The sequence below is a fragment of the Amphiura filiformis genome, chromosome 13 (genome assembly GCF_039555335.1).
Source record: "Amphiura filiformis chromosome 13, Afil_fr2py, whole genome shotgun sequence".
NCBI lineage: Eukaryota > Metazoa > Echinodermata > Ophiuroidea > Amphilepidida > Amphiuridae > Amphiura > Amphiura filiformis.
This window is the reverse complement of record NC_092640.1, coordinates 55,378,813-55,396,634: the sequence shown is the minus strand read 5'-3', so window position 1 is coordinate 55,396,634 and position 17,822 is coordinate 55,378,813. Positions and strand designations below refer to the sequence as shown.

Below are 17,822 nucleotides of genomic sequence, written 5' to 3'. Positions count from 1 at the left end.
GAGATGCCAGTTTTCAGGCGATTGCCCGATTTCCTACTTTTTGTTACTCCAGATTTCGGTACTTATATTAATTTTCAGCCCATTTTTAAGCTTTAAATATTGCACAAATTTGTGTGAGTTTTGCCGCAAATAATGCAGTTGCGTATTCCTAGTCGGCCCTAAATTCTAAACAAAATAATAGTGATAACTGATGCATTTACATACACAGGTTACCACACACTTAACATTTTACACATGAAAATTGTTCAGTGTGCGACGTGATGAGTGATCCGTGTGAATGGGCTAAAGTCCCCAAAACAGAAAGTTCTGCAATGCATCATGGGATGTGTAAGTTTTGTGCTCTGGTATTAAGTGTACATTCCTCCATAAAATTGCACAATGTGGAAGAAACTAAACAGTACAGGGATACATGCAAGTGTACAGGATTAATCCTGAATTCAGGATTTTCTTCATCTTCATGAAGGAAAATGGGAATTTCAGGATTTAGTTTCCAGTACTTCATGATTTTGTATTATACCAGTACTTAAAACTTGAACAGCACTTTTGTTTCACATGGGAGTGTGGGGTAGTTCTGTAGTTGTGATGTGATGTGATGTCTTATAGGTTCACATCGTTTGACAGTAGCTTCAGAATGGGCTTGATTTGGGCCTTCTGAATCCGGCTAAAACTATCCATTGAACGATTTGTTGCACCAAAGAGTTGATTATTTTCATGAGCAGCATGAAGGCTTCAAAATTTGCATTACATTAATGGAGGATTCTAAACTACTTCCAGATGATGTCATCCAGATGACTGCCAGATGATGTCATTTAAAATGAAAAAAGAGTGGCTTTATTTTAAATCAAGTGGTGCAGGACATGGTATTAAGTTGGCTTTGAATTGCTGAGATCTGCATAATCTGCCAGCTGGTATTATGGAATGCCCTTAGTTGTTACTTCAGTTTCAAACGTACATGTAGCTTGAAAACCCTTCTTTTTATGCCTCCACCGGAGGTATTATGTTTCCTCCTGGTTGTCCGTCCATCCGTCCGTCCGTCTGTCCGTCCGTCCGAGCTTGCGGGTGCCATTTCTCGGAACTGGTAAGATGTACAGTGATGCAATTTGGTGGAGGGATGGTCATTGGCAGTCTTCAAATTCCAGTAGGTTTGGTTAGTGAGTCAAGGTCACCCAAGGTCATCTAGGGGTCATCTAAGGTCAAATTAGCAAAATCTGTTGTGGTTGCAATTTTTCGGAACTGGTAAGATGTACAGTGATGCAATTTGGTGGAGGGATGGTCATTGGCGGTCTTCAAATTCCAGTAGGTTTGGTTAGTGGGTCAAGGTCATCTAGAGGTCATCTGAGGTCAAATTAGCAAAAACCGTCTTATGGGCATGAACCTTGGTGGGTACTATAAACATGGGCATGAACCTTGGTGGGTACTGTAAACATTTAGAACCAAAGTTTTTGAAGGTCATTTTGGGGTCAGCCAGGGGTCATCTGAGGTCAAATTACTAAAAACTGTCGTATGGGCATGAAACCTGGTGGGTACAGTCAACATTTAGAGCCAAATTTTTGGAAGGTCATTTTGGGGTCATCCAGGGGTCAGCTGAGGTCAAATTAGTAAATACTGTCATGGGCATGATACTTAGTGGGTATACAATAGTCAACGTAACATTTAGAGTCAAATTTTTGGACACTCATTTTGGGGTCATCCGGGTTCACACAGGGGTCATCTGAGGTCAAATTACTAAAAACTGCTGTCGTATGGGCATGAAACCTGGTGTGTACAGTCATCTTTCATTTGTTACACTTTACCTAAAAACCTAGAGATGGGCAGTTCCTACTGAAATTGCACCAGTTAAAATGATACGCGTCAAGGTGGAGGCATTGCGGCCGACGCAAGTCGAGAACCGCTCTAGTTAACCAAATGTTGTCAATGTTACATTTTGTACATTGTGCACTGTTAGTTGGTGATTGTAAAGTACAATGATCATTTTTCAGTACAGCAACACTTTCATTGTGATTGCATTATCGTTGCAGTACATTTAAATTTCATCGTGCGATGATGTGTTGTACAAAAATATTGCAACATCACGTGATGTCGAGTTTGAATCGGACTTAATTGTATTGTCATTGTGCATTGAAAATATTTATCTGAATAAAAATGAAAATATTTTGATTTATCATAAAGTTGCTATTTTCTCTGTTGTTTGCCTGCAGTTCAGAAGTTTATGGAAGAAGACAGGCTGCCTCATTTATTATTCTATGGTCCGCCAGGAACAGGCAAAACTTCCACCATTCTAGCATGTGCAAAACAGCTTTACTCGCCCAAAGAGTTCAACTCTATGGTCTTAGAGGTAGGTTTAAGTTACTGTGGTGTTCACATGAGGCTGGAACTCTTGAGGGAATTTGGAAGAATCAATCCCTTGGAGTTTCTGTCAAAAGTTTAAGGCTCGTACCGTATTCATTCCAATAAGCGCCCTGGGCGCTTAACAAATTCATTTTGGGTGGGCGCTTATTTTGTACATGGTTATTGTATTAAAAGTTCTATTTCTCAATGTTCTTGAATGTATATCCTGATTCACTTGTCCTGCAAAGATCACTGTTCAGCGAAGTCCACTGATAAAAATAATACTTGATTAGCAAATTGAAAACACTCTGGGTGGGCGCTTATTGGGGCATGGGCGCTTATTGGAACGAATACGGTGTACATTTTTGTAGTCTGATGTTTTTAAGTGGGATTTTTCATTGGGACAGAGGCTACGTCTTCGGTTCTTCAGTGCAATTATTACCTGTTGTGTGGGATTGCAGGCTGTGAACGAGTGCAACGATCAACGAAAGTTGCCTGTTTGTGTGTGATTTCTAGCTCACCTTTCAAGTGCAGATACTACACCTGACAGCTCACCTATTCAACGACTGCAATTTATTACCCTGATATTTTCAAAACTCAAGCCTGGAATATTGGGAACATTCTTCCTCTTCTTGACTTATATCCCAGCAGCAAAAACGCCTTTGGCAATGGCAGACCTTGGACTACATGTACATGAACTATATTGCTATGCAGATACACTGCAAGGGGTTGTGCTGTCCCCCCAGGTAACAAATAATTATTGCACAAGTTGTTTAAGAATTATTTGTTATCTGGGGGAGGGGTATAGTCGAGAACCGCCAGATACGGGTAACTGCCTAGTTAATTAATTTTCTAAACAAAAGCGCCCCTCCCTGTCCATTGAGTGTTGGTCATTTTTTACTATTTTTGAAAATATTGGGGTGATTTTGGACCCTGGTGTCTGGGGAAGGGCGCAGCTGGGGTGAATTGTTAATCAAAGGGATCACAAGGTAGTCTACCAGTACCTTGTCCCTGACAATTGACAGCATGACATAAAACAATAAAGAGAATACACAAAAATGAAAAAGGGAACTACCGTACAACTGGTTATTTTTAAAGGTTTCATTTTTCACGATTTTAAAGCACATCAAATGTTTTTGATCAATATGGTTTAATGGGCAGGTCTTTAACAGTGGGTAGAAAATTGACCATAAATCAAGCAAAATTCATGTAAAATACTGCCATGATATCCTGATAGCCCTACTATAAACACACTATACCCAAGAACTGCTAAAACCCAGTAACTGCTCCACCCAAGTGGGGGAGAGGTCACTAGGTTTAGCAGTTCTCTGGATATAGCATGGTTTTGGATTGCCACGGTCGAAAGGCCCTGTAGTAGGGCTATTGTGATACAGTATGCACGACTGCACATATAATATAGATAATGTGATTCCATGGCCTATGATGAGTTCCATTAGAAGGCCAGTCAATCAGTGCATTGTTACTGTGTTAATCATCTGTTTTAATGGGCTATTCCAGTTGAAATCCTATACACCCCCAGTGAAGGCATGACCTTAATCTCTCACCACTGGGGTAAGTAGAGTTTTCAAATGGTGTTGCGCATTCAGGTAACCCCATTTAAAATCTACACTCCCTGTGTGGAATATTATAAGGTCATGTCTTGTATAGGTGTATGGATTTCAACTGGAATAGCCCAGTGAGATAGTGAACTCTGTCGTCGGAATTCAAAAGCTGGTATTTTAACGCCACAACTAAATAACTGGTGTGGTTGAGGAATTAATCGGCTACAACATACTTTTTGAATTTTGACAATTGACCACACCGTTGTTGATACAAGAATTTTACAAAAGTCCCTCATTTTTAAACCTTTCCACAGATTCAAATATTAACTCAGATGATATGTATTCGAATCACTGCGCATGAGGCGTCTATTGTCATTGATAGATATTTGACTCTGTGGAACGGATTGAAAATGATTATGAAGTAAGTTAGTAAAATTCCCAAAAATGGAGCGGTCGATTGTCAAAATTGAAAAAGAATGTGATAGCTGATTCCTCAACCACATCGGTTATTTAGTTGTTTGGTTTATGAGTTAAAATACCAAAAAAATTATGTTTCCGATGATACAGTTCTTTTAGGGACACCCTGTACGTTCTGTCAACCAGCCGTGCTCCTGGAGCACAGCTAGTGTATTAATTTCACAAGGCACCTCATTAAAAATCATCTTAATTTCATTGTCTTCTGGTCATTAAGCCTATTTTAGGCCCAGTTATTGTAAGGGGCTGTGCAATAATTGTCTGTCCCTCCTCTCTACTGGCCAAAAAACCTTGGCCCTCTCATGGCCTGCTAAAAAACCCTCGGCCTACCAAAATATCCTTGCCCCATTTTGCACATGCCAAAGTTTTAAGAACCCAATTTGCAAATTGCCAATATAAAATAGTATATGCGAGTATGTTACAATGCATCAATACTGTTTTCCTAAGCATTTGTAGGGTGATACCCATAAAGAAAATTTCCACCCCTTTTTTTGACTTGCCAAAAATTATTTTTGTCCCTTTGAAGCTGCCAAAATTGCTTGCCCCTTTTTGCCCTGCCAACATTTGCTTTCCACCTCGTTTTACCCTGTCCATTGCACAGCCCCTAAATGTAAATTGGAAAAAAAATCCAGGGATGACAATGTGTGTAGAGCTGGGGTCAAATTATTTGAAGTCATGATTTTTAAGGGGAGTATATGAGGATATTTCTGGAAATTATGAAATGGCCTGAGTAGGGCAAAGTGCCCTGATAAATATGCTTTTTGTTTTAAGCAAATCAGACATAAGGTTATTGGCAAAAGTGAAAAATTAATGAGCCATTGCAACTCATTAGGCCAAAAAAAAAGGTTCGTCTCAAAGCTCACGAGAAATTTAAAAACAAATGCGAAATGAGATTTTTTTGTTGTTGTTGTTGTTGAGAAAATGCAAAAATAGGCACAAAATTGGCCAGGGGTGTAGTACCCCCTTAAGGTGGTACTATACCCGTGATAAATTTGTGACTATTTTTGCATTTTTCTCAAAAAATAATAACACGCTGGTAACAAAAGTTATTATAGGGTCAAGGAATCCAGTTACTACACTGCAACTTCAGTGACTCAAAACAAGCGGTACGTTATTTATGATAAGAAAAGAGGTACCGCTAGAATGTACCTCATTTCTTAACATATGAACCACTTGTCTTGAATCACTGAAATTGCCCCTATAATATATATATAACTTTCGTTAGCAGTGTGTAGTTATTTTGTGAGAAAAATACAAAATTAGTCACAAAATTGATTAGGGGGTGTAGTACCATCTTAACACTGATTTGATAAAAACAATTTGCTTCAAACAAAAGGCATGATCAGTGTGACCTCAAATTGGAGTTTTTGTACTATGCATGCACCAACATGTTGGGATTACAGAACTTAGTCCTGACAGTTGAATATGTTTAAAATGCCAGTGATTGTCGGTTGCCAGGGTAACAGATGGAGGAGAAATGTCTGTGTCAATCCGGTGGTGAAGTTTGCTGTGCCGTGACTGTATAACTTGGTATTGCACTCTTCTCGGCCAGATTGGCACTGGATATAGAACACCTTGGAAAGCAGACCTAGAAACCAAGAGCATGGGAAAACCTAATTTAGCAAGACAATACTGGGATCTCCAGATCAACAAAGATCTATAAAATCTTGATCCGCAAGTGAAACTTGGGAGCAGCAGTGTTGCAAAAGTTTCTGAAATGGACCCACACCCCGGTGCAGGAAGTGCGATCCAGCAGTGGGGCTTTGGTCGGGATGAATGCAATCCTTTGTTAAACTATGGTATTGCACTTCTCCCGGCCAGAGTGACACTGCAACGTGACAACAAGATCATCAATCTCACCACCAGTTATGCAATGTGGGATCCTCATACAGCAACAGATAATCAAAACCGGAAAATAAGTCCTAGAACAAGCAGCACGGTTTTGCACCAACAATTTCAGAAAGGGCACTGTCACAGATGTTCTCAACAAATTGAACTGGCCAACTCTTTAGTAGCCCTCCCAAAGGGCCTTTTTTACATTCAATACTCCTAGACACGCTGTACTTGTGAACTGCTAAACCAGGATACCGCTACACAACACCAGCGATGATAATTGATGAAGCTATGAAAATGACATGGTTGTGACACAAGACGTATGTATTATGTGGTTGTGCTCTGGTCGGGATGATTGTCAATGTTCCTTTCATTAGCTTGGTATTGCACTTCTCCCGGCCAGAGTGTATCTACACCAAAACACCCGAGAACCCTGTTTCTTATGAGGGCCAATAGCACACTCGTTTTGTTTCTTCAACACTTTTGGCCATAATGATAAAGGTTTGTAGCAGCTCCAGGAGAGGAACAGAGCCCAAGGAGAGTAACAGTGCATCCATTTAGGACAATGATACAATTGGTAGCAGGATTGATGTTGAGAACAGACAAAGATATCAGGCAAAGATATGGCAGTTAGTGCTTGGGTTGGGAGGAGTGCACTGCCTTGAATTAAAGACTGGTATTGCACTTCTCCCGGCCAGAGTGATGCTGCTTCATAGCAACGGATGACTCTTTTGGATGACAATGCAAAAGTAAGCAGCTCAGTTCGCTTAAAACGTCCGCACAGTATCCTGTCCGGTTGACTCGCCTCACAGTGGATGTTGGACAGTACCGAGACAAGTGCCACACATTCTATTTGGCAACTTATGAGGATATGATGTGCATCAAACTAATTTAAGATGCAAGTTGGAGCACCTACACATTCTAAATGTCCTGAAGGAGGCAAGTGGCATGGATGTACCATAACAGTTTTGGCCTATCTATGGTGTCATGTAACTGTAGATGAAAGCATTCACCAGTTAGCACTAGCAAGCACGAGATGGTCTTTAAAAGCAACCTGCAGTTACAGCATGAAGGAAGACACATCATTGCATCAGCTGTTATAGTTCTAGTCAAGAACATCTGCACTATCCACAATCATTCTATATCATCTATGCCGAGGATGAGGTGGTGGGTAGAGAGGTGTTCCCTCGGCCTCCATGTCTTCATGTCGGTGACTCAGTATTGGCGTTCGCTGTGTGGACATCGCGATCTGAACTGATCAAGTTCTACATCTGTTACAACCTAGAGCTTGCCATATGATAATGCATTGCTGCAGATGCCCATTTGTATCCTCACAACTTTTACTGCCATTATCAGGAGCGGATCACCTGTACTGGCTGTACATAGCTAATTATACCTTGGCATTCAACCAAAGTTAACTTATTTAAGACCCTGCATTCCGGTGGGAAGTTTGCCATGCTTTGTGTTTTGTATTCCATCATGTTTGACCAGTTGGTATTGCACTCTTCCCGGCCAGAATGCGGAGGTTTTATTTCACACCATTTGGATTTAGCAACTTCGGCAGGGAAGACACAAGCAGTAAGCTACTTGAAAGATGCGAAATTGGAGGTTTGCCAGAGAAAGAAAGACGCGATTTGCGAATCACTTCTTTATTTGTGAAGAGCTAGAAGTAGTGAAACTTATGCACTGGACCCCAAAACGAAGCCTGCCTTGACATTCGTGGCTATTTTATAACAAGACATTCATAGATATTTTCTAACAAGTCTTTATACAACAGACCTTGAGATAGCAATGCAGGACAGAATATAAGGCAACACCATTGTGTTTCAAGGAAACTACATGTACTTCAGATCTTACTGCATAAGGTAAGAGAAGCGTGTTTCTACTGAGCAAACATTTGCTGGTGAATTTAGGGTGATGGAAGGAATACGCGATAACGGCCCCAACAAAAACGGATCGGGTGAAGGTGAATGCAGGATAATTGAGGTAGATAATCGTGGTGAATACGCGGTAACATTCGCAGTAGAAACAGTTAGGGTGACGATTTTGCGGGTGACACCGGAAGTTTTGCCTACCACAATACAGTGTGAGCATTCAAAATCTGACCTTAAAAGGTCACGAAAACTATTTTCTAAACTTCCACCTTCCCCACTAAATATGTGGGTAGTAAATTGTTACCCTGCATTTTCACTACAGCGCCGAAGAAACGACCTGATGAAGGCAAGGATTAAAATATGGGTGAAGGTGAAAGCGGTGTAATGCGAGGTGCTCAGTGTAAACACCCTGTATGTCAGAATCCAAGTCAAATCAAGAAGTTGTCAACACAAGGAGGAATGGGTAATGGGTGTGAATCTGGTGGCATTTCGGTTGTGACTTGTGACAATTCCTGTGTACTTGACTCTTGGGTATTGCACTTGTCCCGGCCAGAATGACTCCATGACAAAACCAACAAGATGAAAGCAATCAAGGACACGTCCAGGACATTGCCAGATACCAGTCCGACGGATTTTAGGGAAGCGATCGATGTCACCCAAAGTTGGTGAGCAATGTAGCATCTCTCAAGCTGTGCACATGCATGCTAAATCATTATGGATGCTGACCAAGTCAGAATGACAAACTTTATGATTGTGGGCCAAGTTAAGGCCAGTGAACATGAGGCAGATATTGGAGACTTCAGGGTAATGTGGATCTTATTGATTAAGATTTGAACAGGACTGGGTGGATAATACTTTTTACACAAATTACAGCCTGATATCAGCTAACAGAATGGCGGCCACTCCCAAGTTATACAGAGCATTGAGAACAGCCATTTGTACAGAGAAGATAAGAAAGCTGAGAGTGCATCTGGATCAAGTCATCATTCATTAAGAAACCAGAAGTATGTTTTGAAATATCAGGATTCAAAATGACCAATAATTGCAAGTAAAGAATACTTGATAAGATGAAATAAGACTGGGGTTCCGAATGTCCATCATTTGTTCTGTAGATGAAGAAAGATGTGATTATTACCAGAGGAATAACTGAGAATATGGAGATAGTAGTGATGATTGGGTCAGGACAGGTAGCAATGCCTCCCTCCACCTGCTTCACAGTGGAAACCATTCTTGCTTGGTATTGCACTTGTCCCGGCCAGATCATTGCTACTAAAATACATCTGAAAGAACATAGCAAGGAAGATCTAAGAAGACTGTTAGAGGTCACTGGATACTGTTTCAAGTTAAAATTGGCATGTCATCAAGAGGGCAACAAGTACTTCACCATTCATCAAAATGGGACTAGGAATGTGCAGAAAATATTTCCAATTTTAAGCTACAAGGAGCCAGAGTTTGCTGGTGGCATTTTGGGCGGGACTTGTGCACCACCTGTCTCTAACAAATGGTATTGCACTTGTCCCGGCCAGAATACTACTTGCATATCACACCAGTGCAGAAGGCCAGAATACTACTTGGCATATCACACCAGTGCAGCAGACTAGAGTACTGCTTGGCATATGCAGAAGACCGGAGTACTGCTTGACATATCACAGTGCAGAAGACGTATCATCGACATCCTCAGTGGTATACCAGCTGATTGGTTTTACTGAAAATCGGATGTCAAATTGTATGTCTATGTATTCAAATGATGATCTAGAGACATATCCTATCCTATCCTACCAACAGTTTTGCAGCCGTCAAGAGATAGATCATGTCATCTATATTCCGGTCAGGAGGTTTGCAATGCTTGATGCAAATACAAGTGGTATTGCACTCCTCCGGCCAGAGTAAAGATGTACAAAGTTCACCACAAGTCGACAAGCCTGGCTAGGATCAGATTGAGAAGCAAAGGAGATTAGAGTTGCTGCAACTTGCCTGGAGTTGAATGAATACATTGTGTCATGTTACATTGTTCTAATCACAGAATTAGAGAAAGAGAAAAGGGACTCCCTATACTGCCAGTCTGCCACATACAATCGCCCCATCAGCTATGGGGAGAAAATTGGGGGTATGGGTCCTTTCCGACGATGTGCGGAGATGAACTAAAATAATTCTGCATCTCATCTGAAGCGTCTTGGTACTCGCATGCAGGTCGCATCAAGTGCATCTCTGAAATGCGCCTATCATCCATGTTGCGCTTGCATGACAACGAATGCCTCGACCGCATTCCGAGGGAAACTGAATACCCCAAATTTTTGCTCCATGCCTGCAAGATCATGGCGATCGAGTCCCAGTTCTCCTTCTCTAATTCTGTGGTTCTAATAAAAGTTAATTTTGTTGTGTATAAAGGGAACAAACCAAAATATTAATGACGTCCTATTAACGAAGGGAGGAAGGGTCAGCCCAAAACTAGTTTCGTTCATATGATACGATGTCATCAATCTTTTGGTTTGTTCCCTAATAAAGATGCCATTACAATATTCTATCAAGTGGTAAATGATCTTTTGGAATCTCTAAAAAAGAAAAAAAAAATGCATTTATTAGATATCACTTTTATCTGCAAGTTGTGATGTTTGATTATGGTAAATAAATGATGTACATGATATATATTTAAACAAGGTTTTATAAACACAGGAGAGTGCTATTTGGCAAATTATTACAAGCCCATCGGCATTTGAGACCTGACCATCACTTGTATAGCCTCTCTTCATTGATATGTTTTGAAGCATAATTTCCATATGACCCTCTTATTGGATGTAATTGGAGCAGTCTGGGATTTCACCCTACTCTTTTTGAAACTGACTGATATATACATACATGTATAGTTATGACTGTATACACATGGAACCATGGAGAGAGTGGAAATCTCTTGAATGTAATTTACTATATTTGACAATTACCGTAAATTCTTGCTCTATTATTTTGCCCTGAGCCAATAACTCGGCAAGTTACCACCTCCGGGAATTGAACTCGGGATCTCATGCACCAGAACCAACTACTTTAGCCACTACACTCTGATCAGCTCGTAATAGGCAAGACTCATAACATCGTGGATTGATATAGAATGGCATACACACAGCTTAGCGCAGCACCCACATGTACGCAAACTGCGCTTTGTATAATGCGTAACTGACACTCACTTTTGTGATTTTACGCAGGCGTAAGTAACAAACACCGAAATATTTCTCGCCTATTACAAACTGATCATAGTATAGCCTACGTTCTCCCTCATTTGATTTGCAAAATGTTACAAATCATATCACCCTTGCATATATGTTTCATTTCTTTCAGCTCAACGCATCAGACGACAGAGGTATAGGCATAGTACGTGGACCAGTCCTTAACTTTGCCAGCACCAGGACGATATTCAACAGAGGGTTCAAGTTGGTCATCTTAGATGAGGCAGATGCAATGACGAATGATGCCCAGAATGCACTCAGAAGAGGTCAGTCAGTAATGTCCAAAAAAGAAATTGTGTTTTAAGAGCATTTGTTGGAAGAATTATTTGGTTAACATTTTATATTCATGGAAATATTTTATGTGTATTTACAAATGTAAAGTATCGAGCATCTGAAGCTTATTTTAATGAGTGGGGGGGGATTTTTTTTTGTCTGGACAAAGGAGACAAAATGCCTCAAAATTTCAAAATGTTACCAACAAATTTTGCAGAATGTTTAACCCTAACACTACCCCCTGCTCATTGCTATCGGAAGTTTAAGAACAAACAAAAAAGGAAAGGAGATGAACAAATGGACTGGTAGCCACACCGAGTACGCTGCCCCAGGCAGGAATTGCGTGAGCATATAACACTTGGGATGGTTGTGTCATCGCAGACCCTGGGATTCACGCATATGCAGTGGTTTTCATTGTGGTATCTAATAGGTGATAGGCAGGGTCAGAATTTCGGCATGAATCAGAGAATCGATTCTCGCAAAGATTCTCGTAAACAGATTTAGAAGTTGAAAAACATTTATTATGTAAACGTACATTTCTGTTCCATTTTGCAGTTATCGAGAAGTTCACAGAAAACACCAGGTTCTGCTTAATCTGTAATTACCTGTCTAAGATTATTCCAGCATTGCAATCAAGATGTACCAGGTTTAGGTTTGCACCCCTTGATATGACACAGATGATGCCCAGGATACAGCATGTCATAGATGAGGAAAAGTAAGTCGACATTGGAACGTTTGATTGGCTCAAATGGGGAGGGTTTAATGAGGATTCGAGAGACATTGCAATCCAGCAGTGATCAGCGGCAAGCCAATATATCGATCACTCAACTACTTTACTCAAAGCGGCAAATCACTAGGAGCTGACTTCAAGTCAACTCCGGAGCTTTGCCACTCTGACGTATGAGAATAGGATATGATTTGTAGCTAATGAGCATAGAGTGGCGACTTTGCCTTTCAGAGTCATGCCGCTAAGTGGTATGCCGTTGGTGACTGGCGCTTGCAGAAAAATGCAAGCAGCATGATGAAGCGTCGCACGGCTCAGCAGCATGTAGTATAAATAAAATAGAAATTTTACTGGATATGCTTAAAATTTTGATATTTTAATTTCTACATACTTGTTACTTTTCTTTCATAGGGTGAAAGTGACTGAAGATGGCATGACTGCATTGGTAACACTAGCAAAAGGTGATATGAGACGGTCCTTAAATATATTACAGGTACAGAGTTCTTTAAATATATTTATTCAACCTTATTAACACCACAGGCCCTTGCTTTTGGGGGTGCGTTAAGGGGGTACTACACCCGTGTGGTAAATATGTGACTATTTTTCTCAAAAAATAATTACACACTGATAACAAAAGTTATGTATATTATTGGGGCAAGGAATCCAATTACTACACTGAAATTTCAGTGACTCAAGACCAGCGGTTCAGTATATATGATAGGAAACAAAGTACATCCTAGCGGTACCTTATTTCTGATCATAAATAACAAACCGCTTGTCTTGGGTGACTGAAATTCCAGTGTAGTAATTGGATTCCTTGCCCCTATAATATGCTTAACTTTTGTCACCACTGTGTTATTGGTTTTTGAGAAAAATGCAAAAATAGACCCAAATTTATCAAGGGGTGTAGTACCCCCTTAAACCAAAATGAAAGACAGTTTGGGAAATTGCACCAAACATTGAATATGAGGTAAAAATCATCATTATCCTGTTTGACATATTCGACGTAAATAGTGCTCAGAAGTTAGTCCCTTTTGAGTGGTGCTTAGTTTCATCATGATCATGATTCATTTTACTAAGTCAGATTTGTGAAATTACATGCATAAGTAAACATTACAAATTCAAAAGTACAACAAAAACCAACCAAAAAAATGGAATGCCAGAGATTTCATTTACACCATCTGATAACCTACAATACCCAATGTCTAGATGGTTGAGTACATCACGGTAGTACCCATAGATGTAGGTGAGGCGTAATGTTCTCATTTCTGACTTCGTAATGTTGGCAGGTATACAAGGAAGGCATGACCTTAATCTTGACTTGTAGGGAATGGGTGACTTCATTTGAAATCTACACCCACTGTGCAGATTAAGATCATGTCTTGCATAAGGGGTGTTACACCATGGGTGATGCACCATGTATGGATTTCAGCTGGAATAGCCCATTTAGGGAATTGCCAGTGAGATCTTGGAAACACGGTGTGCCCCACCCCTGCAGCCCCCATACTTTCACAGTATTAATTCATGCATTCAATGTGTAATTGGGTGATTTTGCCCCTCTGTGGCGCACTCATTAAGGGACGAATGCAACAGAAACATGATCAGATTATACATAATATCAGCTCATCTCAAAGCTGACTTGAGGTAATACTGACCTACAGGTGGAGTATCTTATCTTGCTTTGCCAACAAGCCACAACGAAAAGGGTTTCATTGAATGTAAAAAATTGAGCTATCCCTTATCAGTTGTGACATGAAAAAATCTGTAGGGGGACTCTAAATCCTGTAAAAGTGCTGGGACTGAGGATTTCAGAAATGTTAAAGGATGGTGTTGATGGGGATTAGGTCCAGATCTGATAATCTTTCAATACTTGTTTTGTGCCAGTATCATCCATGGTCCACATCAACATCCTCTGACATCCTTTTTAATACCGACATGTACATGTTCTGGTGTGTATACAGAAAGTCAGTGACCGGGGGTTGCAAATTTCTTGGTGAGCTAAGAAATGATCATGAAATGTGTAGAGATAACATTGAAGCTTGAGTGGTCAAATATGGTTTAAGTTGGAACATAATTTGTGCGAAGCCTATTTTAAAAAGGGCTGTATACGCTACTGATGTTTTAATCACGGAATTTCGTTTTATTATTTTCAGAGTACATCAATGGCATATGACACAGTGAATGAAGAGAATGTCTACTTATGTACAGGCCATCCTCTCAGATCTGATATAGAAAGTATAGTCGACTGGATGCTGAATAAGGACTTCACCACAGCCTATAACAGTATCCTTTCAATTTATGAAGTCTGAATTTGAGTAGTTTTTGCAAGATTGGACAATTCCAGTTGAAGTCTATACACCACATATGGAAGACATGACCCTAATCTTCCACACAGGGAGTGTGAATTTCAAATGGGGTTATCTGAATGGGCGACTTCATTGGCAATGTACACCCACTCTGTCATGTTTTCCATAGGGGGGTGTTTGGATTTCAACAGGAATAGCAATGACATCGCACAAAATGTCCAAATTTGAAAACAACCAAGAAGCATAAATCCCTTCAAAAATTCCACGAAATTGGTGCAAGTCATGGAAAAATCATGCATTTTAGATTTTGTTCATGGAAATTGGGTGGATAGTCTTAATTCTTATGGGGAGACGAATTTTTTCCAATAAAAGTGAGACAGCTTGGCTATGTTCTATCTACATCTAAATGTATTAGGCCAAAAAAAAGGTTGGCTTTAAGTTTTAGATATCAACCTTACTTTTTTCTTTGATATTTTAGAACAAATGGTGTAAATCAACCACAATTTTATCATGTGTTCTTTTTAAAACACTAGAAAATGACATCTTAATTCAAAATTTAGTTTTTAAAAAAATCATTAAAAAGAATACATCTTGGCCTTTTATTTAGCCTTACATGTACCACATAAAAAATTCCAGGGCACATTATTTTCTATCCTGTGAGTATGTGACCCAATTTTGGGGTGACACTGGCACACCTGTATCATCAATCAGTCTTGCAGTAACCAGTGAACAGGTTGGGGGGTATGAATTTTGCAGTGCAGATTTTTACAAATGAATAAAAAAACATTTTCTTGATTGAATTATGCTACTTTAAAAGAAGTCTCCAGCAATCACAACATATTGTGCCTTATATGTAAGAAAAATAATTATCAAGCACGAATCATGTGGATGTATTTAAAACAAATTCATATCGACCATAAAAACGAATAAAAACATCCATCTCTCAACACAAGAGATATTCAAAATTCCCGGGCGCTGAAATTGTCAAGTACAATGACATCGAAGTAATACAATGAAGGCTGACAACAATTGAACACAAATAACCATTACGTCATTGCACTTTACAATTTCGGCGCGGGCATTTTGAATATCGCGTGTTGAGAGACGAATGTATTTATTCGTTTTTGTGGTCAATATGAGTTTGTTTGTAATAAAACCATGTGATTCGTGCTAATGTTGTGATTGCCGGAGACTCTCTCAAGTAAAATATACACCAAATACGATCAACTTTTTGAGCAATTCTGACCGATAGTTTCATCGGAGAATACATGTTGATGTTGAGAAGTAAAGTTCTGATGGACCAACTTTTTTTGGTCCTCATTTCAGGACATGGCAATTGAAAGGTCATTTTGGAACTGTGACCTTGCTTGGAGCCAAGTCTTTGACAATGTTACTTGAGAAAAATTTTAAGCAATGGTACTTGTTGATTAAAAGACTTTGAAAGAAAGTGGATTTTATATGGGAGAGGTGACCTATGAATTTAAATGTCAGCATCAATAGAATGTGCTATTCCATTTGAAATCCATACACCCCTGTGGAAGGCATGGCCTTATTCTTTCATACAGGGAGTGTGAATTTCAAATGGGGTTACCTGAATGGGTGACTCCTATTTGAAATCTATGCCGCCCTGTGTGTGAGACTAAGGTCATGTTTTACACAGGGGGTGTATCAATTTCAGCTGAATGAGCTCGATGCTTCAACGCTGATTAATGATTGCCCTCTGTTGTCATGAATGTCATAAATCAAATATTTACTAACCGCAAACAATAGTTGTAACACCTTAACTTTTTGAACCTTAGATATCATGCAATTGAAAACACTCAAGGGTCTTGCACTACAGGACATCTTGACAGAAGTTCATACCTATGTTCACAGAAGTAAGTATGCACAATATGTGTCCTCTCAGAAGATATCTTGCCCTTCCCAGAATCTTTTGCAACATGACACACCACCTCATTTAATTAATAATAGCAACAATGCACTCCTATTTGTACAGGTTCCCTGTGTTGGGACTATACTGATATAAAATTGGATCGGTTGAGCCCATATTTATTGGTCGAGCTACGAGTTTTAAAATATTGGACGAGACGTATAGTCGAGTCCAATATTTTACAACTCATAGCGAGACCAATAAATATTGGGCGTAAAGCATCCCAATTTTATCATTATTATGTGTTGGATCCAATATTTTCACACACTTGGATCCATCAAAACATATTCTATTACTAGGCATGTCCACTAAAAATTGAAGTACTTTTAAATTGATTCAGACCTAACCTATTGGCTGGGAATTGATGAAAGAAACATTTTGGCGTTTAAATAATCTTAATCGGACGTTTCATTCCAGAGATATGGCCTTTTGAGTGTTACGGTTTTATATAGGGCTGCTAGAACATGTTAAAAAGGATTACTAACAGAAAGTGCAATTTTAAGGTACTTTTTCTTAATGTATTTATTAACTAGCGTTATCTGGAACATTATATTTGTTTATAACAACATGAAAATATAATCATCCTGAAAATTTAATCGATTTTGTTGACATACAACAAAAATATAAGACCTCAAAACCCATGGTTTGTTTGGTGAAACCTCAAGCATGATCATAGATGGCCGCCATGGAAAATATCTCCATAGAGAAGATGAACAATAAGTGCATTATTTCAAATGAATGGCGGTAGTCTTAAACATTGTTCAATCTTTTACGGTCATCACATTTTATCTTCAAAAATTATTATATTTCATCATGGCATAAGTTTGGTAATATTAATCACTACCAATTTTGAGAAATTTGCTCCAACTCAAAGGTTATCTTTAATACATTGAGCAATACACTGTGTGTGCATGGAAGCCATGATGGATAGCATATGAAATGGACATGGTAGTGAGAAGTGCATGATTTGAGATGGGCCGTGGTAGGCTTAAACATTCTTAAATTTCTTAACATCCTGTACATTTTGTCTTCAAAAATAGTTACATTTTATGACTATGTAAGTTTGCTTGTCTGATTCACTCCAAATTCGGAAATAATTGCATTTGAACACCTGATGCACGGAATGGTGTCACTTCAACCTGTTGTAGTTCTCATCTCATTAAATTTTTCATTAAAAAAAGTTGATCTCTGCATGGAGGAAGGTCCTCTCTATTTACTGACCAATCAGGCAAAAGTTTGGTTAATGTTTTCCGGTGGAATCAGGAATTTCTTGAAACAACCTGATATAGGCCTACATTTG

General features: G+C 39.4%; 1 protein-coding gene across 1 annotated transcript in view; it reads left to right on the top strand.

The window, feature by feature from the left end:
* The window catches only part of LOC140168544 (replication factor C subunit 5-like), a 34,263-nt gene that overhangs the window by 11,335 nt on the left and 5,106 nt on the right, over positions 1-17,822 (top strand). Inside the window, exons 3-8 of the mRNA XM_072191947.1 lie at positions 2,199-2,335; positions 11,402-11,555; positions 12,118-12,277; positions 12,698-12,779; positions 14,440-14,569; positions 16,392-16,469. Of these exons, the coding sequence (XP_072048048.1) occupies positions 2,199-2,335; positions 11,402-11,555; positions 12,118-12,277; positions 12,698-12,779; positions 14,440-14,569; positions 16,392-16,469 (741 nt within the window). The remainder of the gene's footprint in view (positions 1-2,198; positions 2,336-11,401; positions 11,556-12,117; positions 12,278-12,697; positions 12,780-14,439; positions 14,570-16,391; positions 16,470-17,822) is intronic.